Source organism: Mesoplodon mirus (assembly GCF_964341445.2).
Source record: "Mesoplodon mirus genome assembly, chromosome: 7".
Classification (NCBI taxonomy): Eukaryota; Metazoa; Chordata; class Mammalia; order Artiodactyla; family Ziphiidae; genus Mesoplodon; species Mesoplodon mirus.
This window is the reverse complement of record NC_138983.1, coordinates 136,627,659-136,642,480: the sequence shown is the minus strand read 5'-3', so window position 1 is coordinate 136,642,480 and position 14,822 is coordinate 136,627,659. Positions and strand designations below refer to the sequence as shown.

Here is a 14,822-nt window from a genome sequence, read left to right as displayed (position 1 = left end):
TTCTCTGACCACAATGCAGTTAACTTAGAAATAAACAGCAAAAAGACAACCAGATAATCTCCATATCTTTGGAAATTAAGAAGTGTACTTCTAAATTACCTGTGGGTAAAAAAATTAAACCACAATGGAAAAATCTATTTTTTTACTTGAATGATAATGCAAATATTATATATCAAAACTTTCATGTTGTTTAATGGTACAAATTTGTAAACAGCAGATTAACTCTGGAGATCTAACATTCAGCACAGTGATTACAGTCAACAATTCTGTTTTATAAACTTCAAAGTTGCTAAAGGACTAGATCTTAATAGCTCTCACCACCAAAAAGAAATTATAATTATGTTTGATAGAGGTATTAGCAGCAATGGTACAATGATAAACATACTGCAATATAAAAATGTATCAAATCAGAACACTGTACACCGTAAACTTACATAATGTTATATTCAATTATATCTCGTTTTTTAAAATAAAAGGAAAGAAATAAAACTGTCACAATTCACAGAATATACTCAGAAATTTTCAAAATTACAGATAAATTATTAGAATTAGTACACAAGCTTAGCAAGACCGCTGAATACATGATCAATTTGAAAATATCAACTTCAACAACCACAACAAAATGACAACTTTAAGATGCCATTTACAATAGCATTTTAAAAAATCAAATATCTATATAAATAAATCCAATATAAAATGTACAAGATCTCTATGCAAAAAGCTATAAAACACTGAGGGTAATTAGAGAGGACCTAAATAAAGGTATATGCCATGTTTCTGGGTTGGAAGACTCAGTATTGGAAAAATGTCTATTTTTCCCAATTCAACTACAGACTCAATACAATCGAATCTAAATTCCAACAAGTGTTTTTGGCTAAATGTGGCAAATGTAAATGGAAAGAAAAGGGTTAAAGAATAGCCAAGACATTACTGAAGACAACCAAGGCAGAAGGGCTTGCTCTAGTACTTATAAAACCTTATTATAGGGACCTCCCTGATGGCACAGTGGTTAAGAATCCGCCTGCCAATTCCAGGACACGGGTTCAAGCCCTGGTCCGGGAAGATCCCACATGCCACGGAGCAACTAACCCCGTGTGCCACAACTACTGAGCCTGCACTCTAGAGCCTGAGAGCCACAACTACTGAGCCCGTGTGCCATAACTACTGAAGCCCACGCTGTTAGAGCCTGTGCTCTGCAACAAGAGAAGCCACTGCAATGAGAAGCCTGTGCACCTCAACGAAGAGTAGCCCCCGCTTGCCACAACTAGAGAAAGCCCGCACGCAACAACGAGGACCCAACGCAGCCAAAAAATATAAATAAATAAATAAATAAATAAAATTATTTTAAAAACAAAAAAACCTTATTATAAAGCACAGTCATTAAGACAGTGTGGACTTGGTACAGGGATACAGAAAAGATCAATGGATTAGGAGAGCCCAGAAATAGACTCATCCATACAGAGATATTAATTAACAACAAAGGTGGCATGGGAGAACAGAAGGGAAAGGAGACCTTGACAATAAATGGTGCAAGTTGGATAGCCATACGGAAAAAATAATAATAATAAAAAGACCAATACTTCATATCTACACAAGAATCAGTTCCAGGTAAACTGTAGCTCCAAATGTGACAGGCAAAACAAAAGGCCCCTAGTAGGCAACAGGCGAATAACTATGTCCTCAGGGCGGGGAAAACTTCTCACATGGGACACAAAAAGCACCTACCATAATTAAAAAAAAATAAAACTGATAAATTAGACATTAAACTTAAGAACTTCCTCTAAAGACATCATTAAGAATAGCGTAAAAAGGCAAGCAGCAGAGAGGACAGTATTATCTCAATAACCTCAAACCAGAAACATTCCAAATGTCCATCAACAGTGGAACGAATTGTGGTTTCTTCATACATTGGAATACTATACAGCTGTGTAAACAAGTGAACCACGGCTATGCTCATCAATCCAAATGACCCTCAAAAACATGTTCAGTGAAAGAAGCCAGATATATATATATATATATATATATATATATATATATATATATATATATATATATATATATATATATATAAAGCGAGAAAACAGGAAAAACTAACCTACAGCGTTTAGGGATGAACGCTTGGGTGGTAAAACTATAAAAAAGAAAAGCAAGACATAATCACCATAGTAGTTGGGGGAGAGGAAGGGGGAGGGGGAAGTGAGGGATGGGAATGTTCTATTTCTTGACCTTGGCAGTGGTCACACAAGTATGTTTTACGAAAATACACTGAGCTATAACTTTTTTTCCTTTGTGTATTTAAATTTTTAAAAGCTCAAAAAGATTCCAGGCTTGAGATGTGGGTGGAGAGGGCTGCAATGTTGCCTTGAGTGCTTGGCACCTTCATGAGCACAGGGCTACCCTTACTTTCAGTTCAAATATCTTAGCATCGTTACCTTCTAAAATCATCCTAATATGCTCGAACAATTAGCACTCTGCACTGATAAATATTTATTACAACTCTAAGAGCCTGGGTAAGTTTCTTCGGAATCCAGAGAGATGAAAGGGGTCTCTCTCAACACGAAAACACGAGTGGGAATGCTGAATTCCCAACTCAAGGTAAGCGTTACTTCTGGAAAGGAAGGTTAATGGGATGGGGGAAAGTTCAAAGGAGGCCTAACAATGTTTTATTTCTCTACTGATGATGTTTTAGTTCTTTAAAAAAAAAAAAAAAACAGGCTAAAGCAAAAACAGAAAGTGCTAAAATTTCACAAAACTGGGTGGTGGATATGAGTATCTTGTATATATTTACTATACTATGTTGGTCATATTCATAATTAAAGTGTCCTATACTCTTCACACTCTTACTGGCTCATTTCTCCAGGTAAAAATTCTGCTTCAGCCTAGGTAAGTCATCTATTTAGCCTTCCAGAGCCAATATATAAAAATTTGACAATGCTCACATTCTTCACCAACACTAAATCCCATGTGTTCTTCTTCTCTAGGCTGATTACCTCCCTTACAAATGTTCACATACTCCTCCATTCCTGCCTTTCTGTTCTGGATGGCAATATCCCTCAAAAGGACGTGCCGAGATCCCGATACATCACCTGAGAGGTTCCTTGGAGGTCTCAATTTCACCGGCAAACTTTTAACTCACAGATCATTTAGGTAAGAATACATTCATTCTTTTTCTTTCCAGCCAGCCTAGCTATATAACCTCCCGAACAGATAATGCCCTGGTAGCAGACGTTGGGTTGCTATCTACCCAACGTCCACAGCCCTCTTTTCCAACAGAACCCAGTGTGCAGTCTAAGCCTATCACAGCGCGACCATCCCCTCCCCACCCATGACTGGTGTGGCTGGAAGCACCTGATATAATTCTGTACAGTAAGACTTGAGGGGTCTTGTGCTGATGCGCTCTGAGAAAGCCCCACAATCCTCTGGATGTTATCAAATCAAAGTACGTGCTCTGAAACTGCAACAGCCATTCTGCAGCCACAGGAGGCGTGAGGCTGAGGAAGGCAGAGTAGAAAGGTTGTGCTGAGCTGTTCCATTAACCCACACCACAGGTGCCCCACTCTAAATGCTGATTGACTTTTTTCTGGACCACAACCTTATTCCAGTCAAATTGGTTACTGTGTCAGCCTCTTCCTAATAGTTTGTCTACCAACTAGGCCAATGATCATAAATCTGGTGCCAGTAACCTTTTCTCTTCCAATAATCCCATACACTGATTTTGGTAAGATTCCCCACAAGTGGTCACCGTTTCTTTCCTTAAAATTTGTTATCAGATACAAAGATAGGGACTTCCCTGGTGGCGCAGTGGTTAAGAATCCGCCTACCAATGCAGGGGACACGGGTTCGAGCCCTGATGCGGGAAGACCCCACATGCCGCGGAGCCACTAAGTCCCGTGCGCCACAACTACTGAGCCTGCGCCTAGAGCCCGCGAGCCACAATTACTGAGCCCACGTGCCGCAACTACTGAAGCCCGCGCGCCTAGAGCCCATGCTCCGCAACAAGAGAAGCCACCGCAATGAGATGCCGGCGCACCGCAAAGAGTAGCCCCCTGCTCGCCGCAACTAGAGAAAGCCCGGGCGCAGCAACAAAGACCCAACGCAGCCAAAAAAAGAAAAGAGAGAACTTGCATATTATATTAAAAAGCATTAGACGTTTTTAAAAACCTATGGAAAATATAAAAAGGCAAAGTCCCCTGTAATTACATCCTTCAAAGATAACCACTGTTAACAGTTTGGCATATATTGATTCATGATAATATTACAACATCTATGAAATTAGTTTCTTTTAAAGAAAATATTCACATCAGGTTTTTTGATAGTGGAGAAAACAGGCAGACCGGAGTAAAAAGAAATCTGCAACCAAAACACCCTGATATAGAAGAAAGAGCAAGCAACAGACTCAGAATACGACAGACCAATTTTCACCCTGGCCCTGCTGCACTGCCTTGAACCCTCCGCCTCACCTGACTCCCGTTTTAGGTATGGATACGAATACCTACTTCACCAGACTTTGGGGGGCTTACATAAGATAATGTCCCCCAATGAGTTCTGTTGGCTTTTTGTTTGCTGGAGTTTGTTTCTCTCTACCTGCACATAAAAATCCCCTGGGGAGCCTGTGACAATGAGAATCCCAGACATCCTCAATGAGAATCTCTGGGGGTAGGGCCTGGAAACCACATCATGCAAGTGCACTGCAGAGGAAAAGGCCCTACGCATAGTTGCTTTTATTACTGCACTGTTTAGCATCTAACACAGAACCTGGTAGCAGTGTTCAATAAACACTAGTGGGATGAATAACAAATGAAAAGTTGTATTTTAAAAATAGATTATAGTTATGTTTCAAAAAGTTTCATTAAAAAAAGCCTTCATGATGCTTATGTAAGAAAATTTCTCTCAGCAATAAAGTAGTTATTAGTTGTCCCTGATACAAAGAACTGGAACTTGTTTGTATTTGAATGCGCCTACATGGTTCACTTTCCATCCTAGGACATAAATCAAGGTACACTATACGAAATTTAATTAAGAGTCAAGGTAATCTAGTTTATCTCACTAAAAAAACAACTCATGAAAATTGGATTAGGGGTGATTTCGAATTCTCAAATGGCCACCCTCCACAGACTTTACAGTTACTGTACAAAAATTTATCCCTACTTTTTATCACACAGAAAACTATTTTCTTTCAGTAGTTCATTTTAGAACAATTCAAAATACTAATTGTTAGGTACCAGCTTCAATACGCAATTTGTGTGTCACTTTGATAAAATGTATGTACCTGAGAGCTCTAGGAGGATACACACCACACCAAAACGTTTACAGTGAGAGTTCCCTGGACAACACAATCTCAGATTATTTTTCATTTCTTATTGTTCAAATGCATTTAAAATTTTTACAATGAATATGCACTCCCTATATAATTTTTCTTATTTTTTAAAAAAATGCAAAAGCCCAAGAATTCAGTAAGAGAAATATAATTAAGGAATCCTGAAAGGTTTTTAAGTTTTGATTTTCCAGAGTTGAAACAATATCAGATAAGTTAAAAATATGATTTTTATATTTGGAAAAAAATTAACCCTTCACATATTATTGCCAAGAATTCTAAAGCTCTTTAACAAACAAAAAAAACATGTTTTCAAATGCTATGAGGGACATTATTGGTTCAACTGGCAAAATGGAATACAGACAGCAGACTTGATCAAAGTATTGTATCAAAGTTAAATTTCTTTAAGCTGATAACTGTACTAAGCTTATGTAAGACAACTTCCTTGGTTCTTAGGAAATACTCACTGAAGTTTTCAGGGGTAGGGGGACATGATGTATGCAACCTGCTCTCAAAACGGTTCAGCAAAAACTACGTAATAACAAAATGAATGAAAAAGCAAATGCTGAATAGGAGGAATGTTAAATTGATGAATCTGGGTAAAGGGTATAAGAGCTGTTCGTACAATTTTTATAATTTTTTGTAACCTTGAAATTATTTCTAAATAAAAATTCTAATTGAAAAAAGTAAAAGAAAAATATTCAAAATTGTTCTTAAGGTCATACTGGACCAACTTTAAGCAAGACTTTATCGGGGGAAAAAATAGCAATGCATTTAAAAATTGTGCTCATAAAAACACTCACACAGCACCAACCTTAAGCAAGAAATTAAATTAGTATTGTCCAGTAGATATGAGTTACATATGTTGTATTTTCTAGAAGACACATTAAAATTAGAAGAAACAGGTGAAACTAATTTTAATATGTTTTACTTAGCCAATGTGTAAAATATTAGCATTTCAATACAAGCAATATGAAAATTATAAATGAGTTATTTTACAAGTTTTTTCATACTAAGTCTTCAAAATTTGGTGTGCGTTTTACACCTACAGTACACCTCAATTCAGATGCTGAATTTTCACAAGAAATACTGGATCTGCGTTTAGATTTCATAAAATGTATCAAATAGTTTAAAAAACAGACTCATACCAAGTTCTTTCAAACACAGTTAAATGTTTTCCAATCACCGAATAGAGTATTTGTTTTTAAATATAAATTAGCTAAAATTAAATAAAATGGAAAGTTCACTCCTCAATCACAACAGCCACACTGCAAGTGGCTACACTGTGGGACAGCCCAGCTTTAGAGGATGAAACAAACGCCCGCGAAAGGAGGACCTGATTTGCCAAAACTCAGCTCATCACATTTATCAAACGATTTTAACATGATTATGAGGTTAACAGGCTGATGTTCCTATCAGAGGCATTGGTATCTGTCCAGGTCATAATGTGACATCCCCTCCACCACCAATCAGAAATATCAGCACAAAGCTTCTTGATCCTCTGCCTCAGATGTCATACGTTGAGTTTCCTGAAAATTGACTATCAAAGGGCCCACTCATTTTAAAATGTGGTGGAATGAACTGGCTCTCAGAAGCCTCAATGTCCACTGTACAGAGTGCAGAATTTCAGCACAAATACCGTCTGAGAATCCCACATGGGAGCAGGCCCACGACTGAACTTGTCTCAGATTTAACAGAGGAAGTGACCCTGAGTACAGAGACTTTTTTTCTCTTAAACAGGTGTAAGAGATTAATTCAGTCAACACCAAGCAACACTCAAGATTTGCCAATCAATAATTCTGTGCCAAGCAATTTGATCAGGGATTTGGCTAGAATCCTTCTGGCTAATCTCAATAAGGACCATCCCAAAGCGAATCCTGATTTAGGCCATTCTCATCTAAATCAAGGCTTAGGCAGTCCTTTGCCTGAAAGCAAATAAACTAAATCAAATTATATACTTATGAAGGAAATTCTGCCTCTTGGACAAAAGGAAAAATCATTTGAAAGATAATTTAGCAAGTATGGGCAAAAATACAGTTCCAAAGAAGAGAAGTTTCATAACACAGCATTCAAAAACCATTTTAGGGAAATGTCTAATTCCTACTTTCTGTCTAGCCAGACTTTCCGATTGAACAATGATGTGGGTAATAATCAAATTTAATCCACAACAGCTAATTCTGATATTGTTCATTTCTCTTTCTCTGCAGGCATCAAGTATTAATATTCCATTTAAACCTGAAAGGAAGATGTACTTTAAAACTGATGGACCCTTTTTTGATGGACCCTTTTTTGTGAATTCACTAGTGCCTGAAGTTACTCATACCTTTGGGAAGTGAGGTAAAAGAATGTGAACAATGGCTTTTGACATCCTGACCTAAGAGTTAAATTCTATGTTCCATACAAAATCTTCTTCCTTCCCCTCCCATCCCAATGATCTAGCTTGCTTCCCTGCGACACCATATTGCGGACCACAGATATAAATCCAACTAACCACTGTGTGGAAACGAAAATAATCCTAATCTAAAAGCATGCGTATATAAACATTAACTACTTCTACTTAAAACTTCTCCCCCCCCCGGCCCCCCAAGAACCAAAGCTTTAAGCAGGATGAATACAAACGTTTTAAACCGTTCCATCGGAAGTTTGTTCTTGATTAGATTTATTCTAATCGTGGAAATATTTACACATTCTGCAGAAGAACACGTTCTAACTGTGGGTTTTTATTAGAAACTTCTCAGTCAATGCCTAGGTAATCAAATCCAGTCTCATTTCTCTCTGAAATTAGCCAACCACGCAGAAATCCATTGTAATTTTCAAAATAGAGAAGAGGGGAAATAAACTACACACCCGAAACATTCCAGTCCGACAGTTCAAGCACTATTTCGAGAAGGCAAGTAAAATTAAAGTCCCACGTCTCCCTTAGGAACAGAAAGGTTTCTGTGAAGCGGCCACGTCCAGGCCACCCTGCAGGACCCACGGACCTCAGCAACCCCGCCTGTCCCCACGGCCCGACCCCAGCGAATCACCCAGGAGCCCAGGCGCTCGAACATCCTCCCGGCACAGAGATGCCACGGGGTTATCAGGTGCAGAAAAACTACTTACACCAAAAAAGTACGATTAGACAAGAGTTTTTACAACGTATTCACGGGTACCGCGTCCCTGCTCGCTGAAACCCACCACAAAAGGGAGCAACACCAGAAGCAGAGAGGGGTTTCCCCTGGTTTATTGGACTCAGGCAAACGGCTATATTTAACAATTCCTCCCGAAGGCCCGATGCCAGCACGCAGGATCTGGAGCGGGAGGCACACAGGAAGGAGAGGGCACACCCGCTGCGGGGTGCGGAGCTTCTCCGGTGCAGCCCAAGAGGTGCTCGCCCCGCACCGCGGCACTCCCCCCGGCGCCGAGCCGGGACGCCCGCATCCCCGCGGCTCGGCCCACCTCGCCAACAAAGGCCGCATCCGCCGCTCCACGGTGGGAAGCCCCGGCCCCCCGCGGGGAGCGCGCTGCCCGCCCCAGCCCGGGGCCAGGGTCTGCACAGCTGCCCCCGGAGCGAGCCCAGCTGCACCGGGTCTCGGGCTGCGGGCCGCCCCGGGGCGCACGGCAGAGGCTCGCATGGTCCCGGGGGAGGACGGGGTGGGCGTCTGGGCCGCGCGGGGTCCCCAGAGGATGTGGCGCCGCCGCGGGCGGGATGGGGGCTGGGGCGGCCGAGGCGGCCCGCCGCCCCCCGCAACCCCGATGCCTTTCATTTGGCCTCTGCGGCGCCGGAGGCAGCCCGACCTCCAGCGCTAAGCGCTGCGCCAAGCAGGGGCGGGCGGGGGAGGCACGCCAGACCCACTGCAGAGCCGGACCACCCCCACCACCCTCACGCGACGCGCTCCCCGCCCGGCCCGGACCCCACGGCCCGCCCGCCAGCAGGCCGCGCTCCCTCGCGGGCGCAGGAAAAAGGGCTCGAGCGCTCGCCCGGTGCCCACCTCAATGTAGCCGGCCAGAGCCGCGGCGGGCGCCGTGAGCCCGAGCAGCAGCAGGACCAGGAGTTTGCCCGTGGCCGCGGCGGCCGCGGTCCCGGTGGCCGCCATCCCTCGCCGGGTCGCTCTAGCGCTCGGCGCTCAAGCTCACACACTCAGACTCCGAAGCTCTCCCGACCGCGACCCAGAAGCATCTGAAGCCAGTTCGCCGCCGCCCCGGGGGTTTTACACCGACCGGAACTGACTTCACAAAACCACGCCCTCCATGTCCAGCGCCCAATGCCGGCCCGCAGAACCGCCGCAAGACACCGCCCCTTGTTCAGCCCAGATCCAACCAGGGGACGGAAGGGCTCGCACCTCCCGCCGCCGCAGCCGTGCACCCCCGCCCGGCCCCGCCCCCAGCCGCTGACGCCCCGCCCCCGCCGGGACACCGAGGCCCCGAGACGCGGGGGTGTACGCGGGGGTGTGCGTAGGGTGGGTGGGGGCCCGCAGCTCGGCCCGGGCGGGGGCGCGCTTCGGCCTCTGGAACCGTGCACGGTTGTCTGCCCGCAATGCGCCCGTCTGTTCGCCTGCAGCGGCCTGATACGGACACGCCCCACTCCCCGCCCCTGCGGGGTATTTTCCAGATTCCTCTGGGTACCGCCCTCTTTGGGGTTCTGAAAATGATTTTATTAAAAACAGGATTAAAAAAAAAAACAGGATGAATTGTTCCGAGTCCAGGCAGGTTTGCAGAAGGCCCTCCCCCCGGGCAGAGGAAGGGCTGCCATGAGGCAGCTTTCCTCTGCTCCGACCCCGCGCAGGGCGCGCCCCTTCCCAGCGCGCTGCCAGCCCGGAGCCGGCTTCGCCCTTTCCTCGCCGCTCCGCCCGGCCGTGTTTCCACGCTTTGACCTCTGTTTCTTAGGCCTCATCCTTCCTGTTCCTTACCAGTGGCCACTAGAGCCCAGGATAGCTTCCTCCCACTGGAGACCAGTAGTGCAAGGACAACGTTGACCTCAAAGCCCAGGTCTCCTTCCTCGTGTATTTTAGGAAAAGATCATTTTTCTTTTTTTCTCCAGTTTAAGATCACTAGCAAGAGACCTGCTTCTCTCTGCCTTCTTGCTCCGCTGCGTTTCCACTTTCAGTCGGGAAACATTCTGCTGCCCGTGTTCACAGCTGGCACGGCCTCGCCGCGGCTGGGGCGCCTCCGGCTTTGTTTCCTTTCAATAGCCGCGAGATTTATGGACAACCCTCTGCATAGTCCTTGCTAGTTTCCAGATGAAAAAAGAACAGGGTCTCTACCCCAGGAAAACATACAGTAAAAAGGGAGACACAGCGTCCACGGAGTACACACAGAGTGCGGCAACGAGGAGAACGCTTGGATTTTCCAGCCCCACTGCGTGACGTGCCCATTCCTGTGGTTGAACAGCCTCTACCCCATTCCCCAGAGACAGCCGACACCTTTCCACTGCAGAGCTCTCCCCATGCCTGCACTGTCCTCGCTCCAATATTTACCTGTTGAAAACCTTTTCATCTTCCTCTGCTCGCTTGGAGGTAAAATCATCTGCTTCTGAATACCCGGAGCGCTATTCCCCACTCTGGCACTTGCTACCCTAGTTATTTCCAAAGCTCTCCTGCCACTGACAAGGCATGGGTATGTAATACTGCAGGGCCCCTCACCCCGGACACCCCAACACATGTTTGTGCAGCGTCACTGAAACCAATTCTGCTGGGTTCTGGTCCTAGTTCAACGGTTGCTCTGGACTGAAGTGTATCCTCTCCAACGTTCACATCTGTTGAAGCCCTGACCCCCAATATGATGGTATTTGGAGATGGGGCCTTTGGGAGGTAATTAGGATTAGATGCAGTCATGAGGGTGGGGGCCCTCAAGAGGGGATTAGTGCCCTTATTAGAAGAGACCAGAGAGCTTGTTTCCACCATCCACCCACCCCCATCCACACGAGGACGCAGAGAGGCCAGGAAGAGAGCCCTCATCATCGGGAAACCAAGCCAGCCAGCACCGTGCTCTTGGACTTCTCAGCCTCCAGAATTGTCAGAAAGAAAGTCCTGTTGTTTAAACCACCCAGTCTGTGGTATTTCGTTATGGCAGCCAGAGCTGACCAGCGTAGCTGTATAACTATGGACAAGCCCTTCATCATGTGGACTATCTTTCCTCCCCTGACAAGTGTAAATATTAAAAACCTGTCTTACTTTACCAATTTGTGTGATTCAATGAAAAATGAATGTACAATAGAGAAAAGCATGAAGTGCAATTTTCTGTGAAAATATGCATGAAACAGTACCAAGTGACTGTGAAAGTCCTAATTCTGTTGTAGAGCCTTGGATGTGTCCTACAGACCCTCTGGGACCTGTTTCCTTGCCCACAAAATCAGGGACTCAACTCAGGGAACGTCTAAATTTCTATGAATCTAAATGCTAAGAGAAAAGCAAGTGAAATTCCCTAGATTCAGAGCAGTGGCCCCAATATTCATGCTTTTGGGACTGTGCATGCAAGGCTGAACTCTAATATCATGGAATAGGGTAAGGAAATGTAGAAAAATGACCTGGGGGTTTTCCATCTAAAATTATTTACGTCCTGGGGACCTCTCTGGTGGCTCAGTGGTTAAGACTCCATGCTTTCAATGCAGGGAGCATGGGTTTGATCCCTGGTCAGAAACTAAGATCCCACATGAAATAAATTAATTAATTAAATTAAATTAAAACCTTAATATGTTTTGGTTTTTTTTTTTTTTTTTTTTGCATTACGCGGGCTTCTCACTGCTGTGGCCTCTCCCGTTGCGGAGCACAGGCTCCGGATGCACAGGCTCAGCGGCCATGGCGCACGGACCCAGCCGCTCCGCGGCATGTGGGATCTTCCCAGACCGGGGCACGAACCCGCGTCCCCTGCATCGGCAGGTGGACTCTCAACCACTGCGCCACCAGGGAAGCCCCCTTAATATGTTTTAATTAATTAATTAAAATAGGTCCTGAAAGATGTTTATTTGCATTTTCAGGTCACTGAAGGATCATTAATAAAAGTTTGTTGCCCTATTCATCAATGTTCTTGACTTTAAAATGTTACTCTCTTTTTATTAAGTGACACTCACAGGAGCATACTTAGTCTTGCGGTTCTCAAACAATGATTTTTCATCCTAAACATGTTCACGTCAGTGACCAAGTCATTTGAAGAGTACTTCGTTTTCACTTCATTACCCTTTGTTCACAAAAGGAAAAGGCCTAAAATAACCTCCTGTTTCTCCTCTCTTCTTAAGAATCAGACTTTCTCGTAAAAGAGTTATCTTTCATGTACACTTAAGATGTGTGCATTTCATTGTTGGGGAAAAAGTAGTTTATGTCCCTAAATGTATCCTTATATGAGCAGCACCCACTCATCCATTTGACACTTATTCAGGTGAGTTAAATCCAGGTAGAGCAGCTGCTCCCAAATCAGGATGCTTTTCAAAATCAACTAAGAAGTTTTATAAAAAGGCAAATTCCTAAGCTCCTATCTTGGAAATTTTGAATCACTAAGACTAAGGTGACATAAGGGATTCAATATACATTTTTTTTTAAAGCTGTCCAGGGAATTCTAATCCACTAATACTTCTGAGAGCTTGATTCTTGAACATCATGGGTCAGTAAAACAAAATTTTTAAAATTGGAGTAGCATTTAAAGTTACCAGTGTTTCCAGACATAGACAACAGACTTGTGGTTGCCAAGGGGGAGGGAGGGTGGGGGAAGGATGGATTAGGAGTTTAGGATTAGCAGATGCAAACTATTATATGTAGAATGGATAAACAACAAGGTCCTACTGTACAGCACAGGGAACTATATTCAGTAGCCTATGACAAACCATAAAAAAGAATGTATACATATGTATAACTGAATCACTTTGCTGTACAGCAGAAACTAACACAACATTGTAAATCAACTATACGTCAATAAAAAAATTAAAATATTACCAGTGTTTTAGTTTTCTAAATAAAACATTGACACAACTGTGTGTTATCACCACTGTTTCATTAAAGAAAGAACATTTAACAACAACAAAAAGTAAGAATGGTCATCATGTTACAATTTAAAAGACAGATACAATGTAAATTTTTGACAACTCACTACATTGCCTTTTTCTCATCACAAATCAGAATGGTGAATACTTTATAATAGAATGGTCCTGCTCTAATGCAGGTGTTGGAACAATGTAGTATGGGACATGAATATGAACTGGTTATAAGCTTGGCCTTGGCTTATAACTGGTAGCCTTGAAATATACCATACCCAGGGCTTCCCTGGTGACGCAGTGGTTGAGAGTCCGCCTGCCAATGCAGGGGACACGGGTTCGTGCCCTGGTCCGGGAAGATCCCACATGCCGTGGAGCGGCTGGGCCCGTGAGCCATGGCCGCTGAGCCTGCGCGTCCAGAGCCTGTGCTCCACAACGGGAGAGGCCACAGCAGTGAGAGGCCCGCGTAACGCAAAAACAAACAAACAAATAAATATACCATACCCAGAATGTATCCTCCCACCCCCAAATTCACCACATCATCCATGACTGACTCAGTACTTAAGACTTGGTTCCAGTATCACCTACTCATGGAAGTTTTCTGCTCTCCCCCTTCTCCTCCAAGGCTGAGCTGATACACCTCCTTTGAGTTCCCCAGAACATTCTGTACATACCTCTGACACACTGTTTGTAAACTAAACATTAGTGATTTCTTTTCTTTTCTTTTTTTTTTTTTTCGTGTGTGGTATGTGGGATCTTCCCGGACCGGGGCACGAACCCGTGTCTCCCGCATCGGCAAGCGGACTCTCAACCACTGTGCCACCAGGGAAGCCCAGTGATTTATCTTCTTTATTGTTTCCTTAATTACATCATGAGTCCCTTGAGGGGAGGAGTCGTGTTTGGTTCACTTCTGTACCTTTACAGAGTGGTTGCACTTAATAGACATTCAAAAAAAATATTTGCTGCAGGAACACATAACGAAATGAGCTTTACACTCTGGCAGAGAGGATAAAGCTTGTGCATGCGTAAGTATACTACTAAGTGGAAAGTCCTAAATGGCCCAAGAGAACTGTCTGTGCTTTTTAAGGAATAAATTGGGGGAAGAAGTTGGTTACATCTGGCTGAGGACAGCAGGCAAGGGTCATAGAAGCGATTATATCTGAGAGTTCCTGTGAATATACAAAGGATGTCCAGGAGAGGACAAAAAGCACGGAAGGAACAATGCGAGCAAAGGCATGGCGTTGGAAAAACACAAGGCATGTAAGAGAACATGTGAGTATTTCATTTCTTTGGAGGACAGAGTTTGTAATAAATAGCAAAGGTAAGATGGTTGGTCAGTTTACCTAAAAGATACTGGGGAGCCACAGAAATCTTTGGAAAAAAGATATAATTAGAGTTGGCTTTAGACAAATTGAGTGTGACAGCCATACGAGGTATGAACCAGAGTCTAGAAGCAAGGAGGCCAACTAGCAGCCTATTGTGATATCAGGGGAAGAGTGACTGTGGGCGGAACGAAGAGAGATGCAGTGGGACTGGAAAGGAGGAGAAGAGGAGGAGGAATAAAAG

General features: G+C 43.9%; 1 protein-coding gene across 7 annotated transcripts in view; it reads right to left on the bottom strand.

The window, feature by feature from the left end:
• APLP2 (amyloid beta precursor like protein 2) overlaps positions 1-9,488 on the bottom strand; it is a 70,200-nt gene extending 60,712 nt beyond the window's left edge. For 4 of the 7 annotated variants that reach the window (XM_082626510.1, XM_082626511.1, XM_082626512.1 and 1 more), the window contains exon 1: positions 9,286-9,488. In XM_082626510.1, the coding sequence (XP_082482636.1) occupies positions 9,286-9,390 (105 nt within the window). In that variant the 5' untranslated portion in view covers positions 9,391-9,488. The remainder of the gene's footprint in view (positions 1-9,285) is intronic. The other 3 variants (XM_082626513.1, XM_082626514.1, XM_082626515.1) reach the window with 2 other exon arrangements.
• Between the last annotated feature and the right edge of the window lie 5,334 nt (positions 9,489-14,822).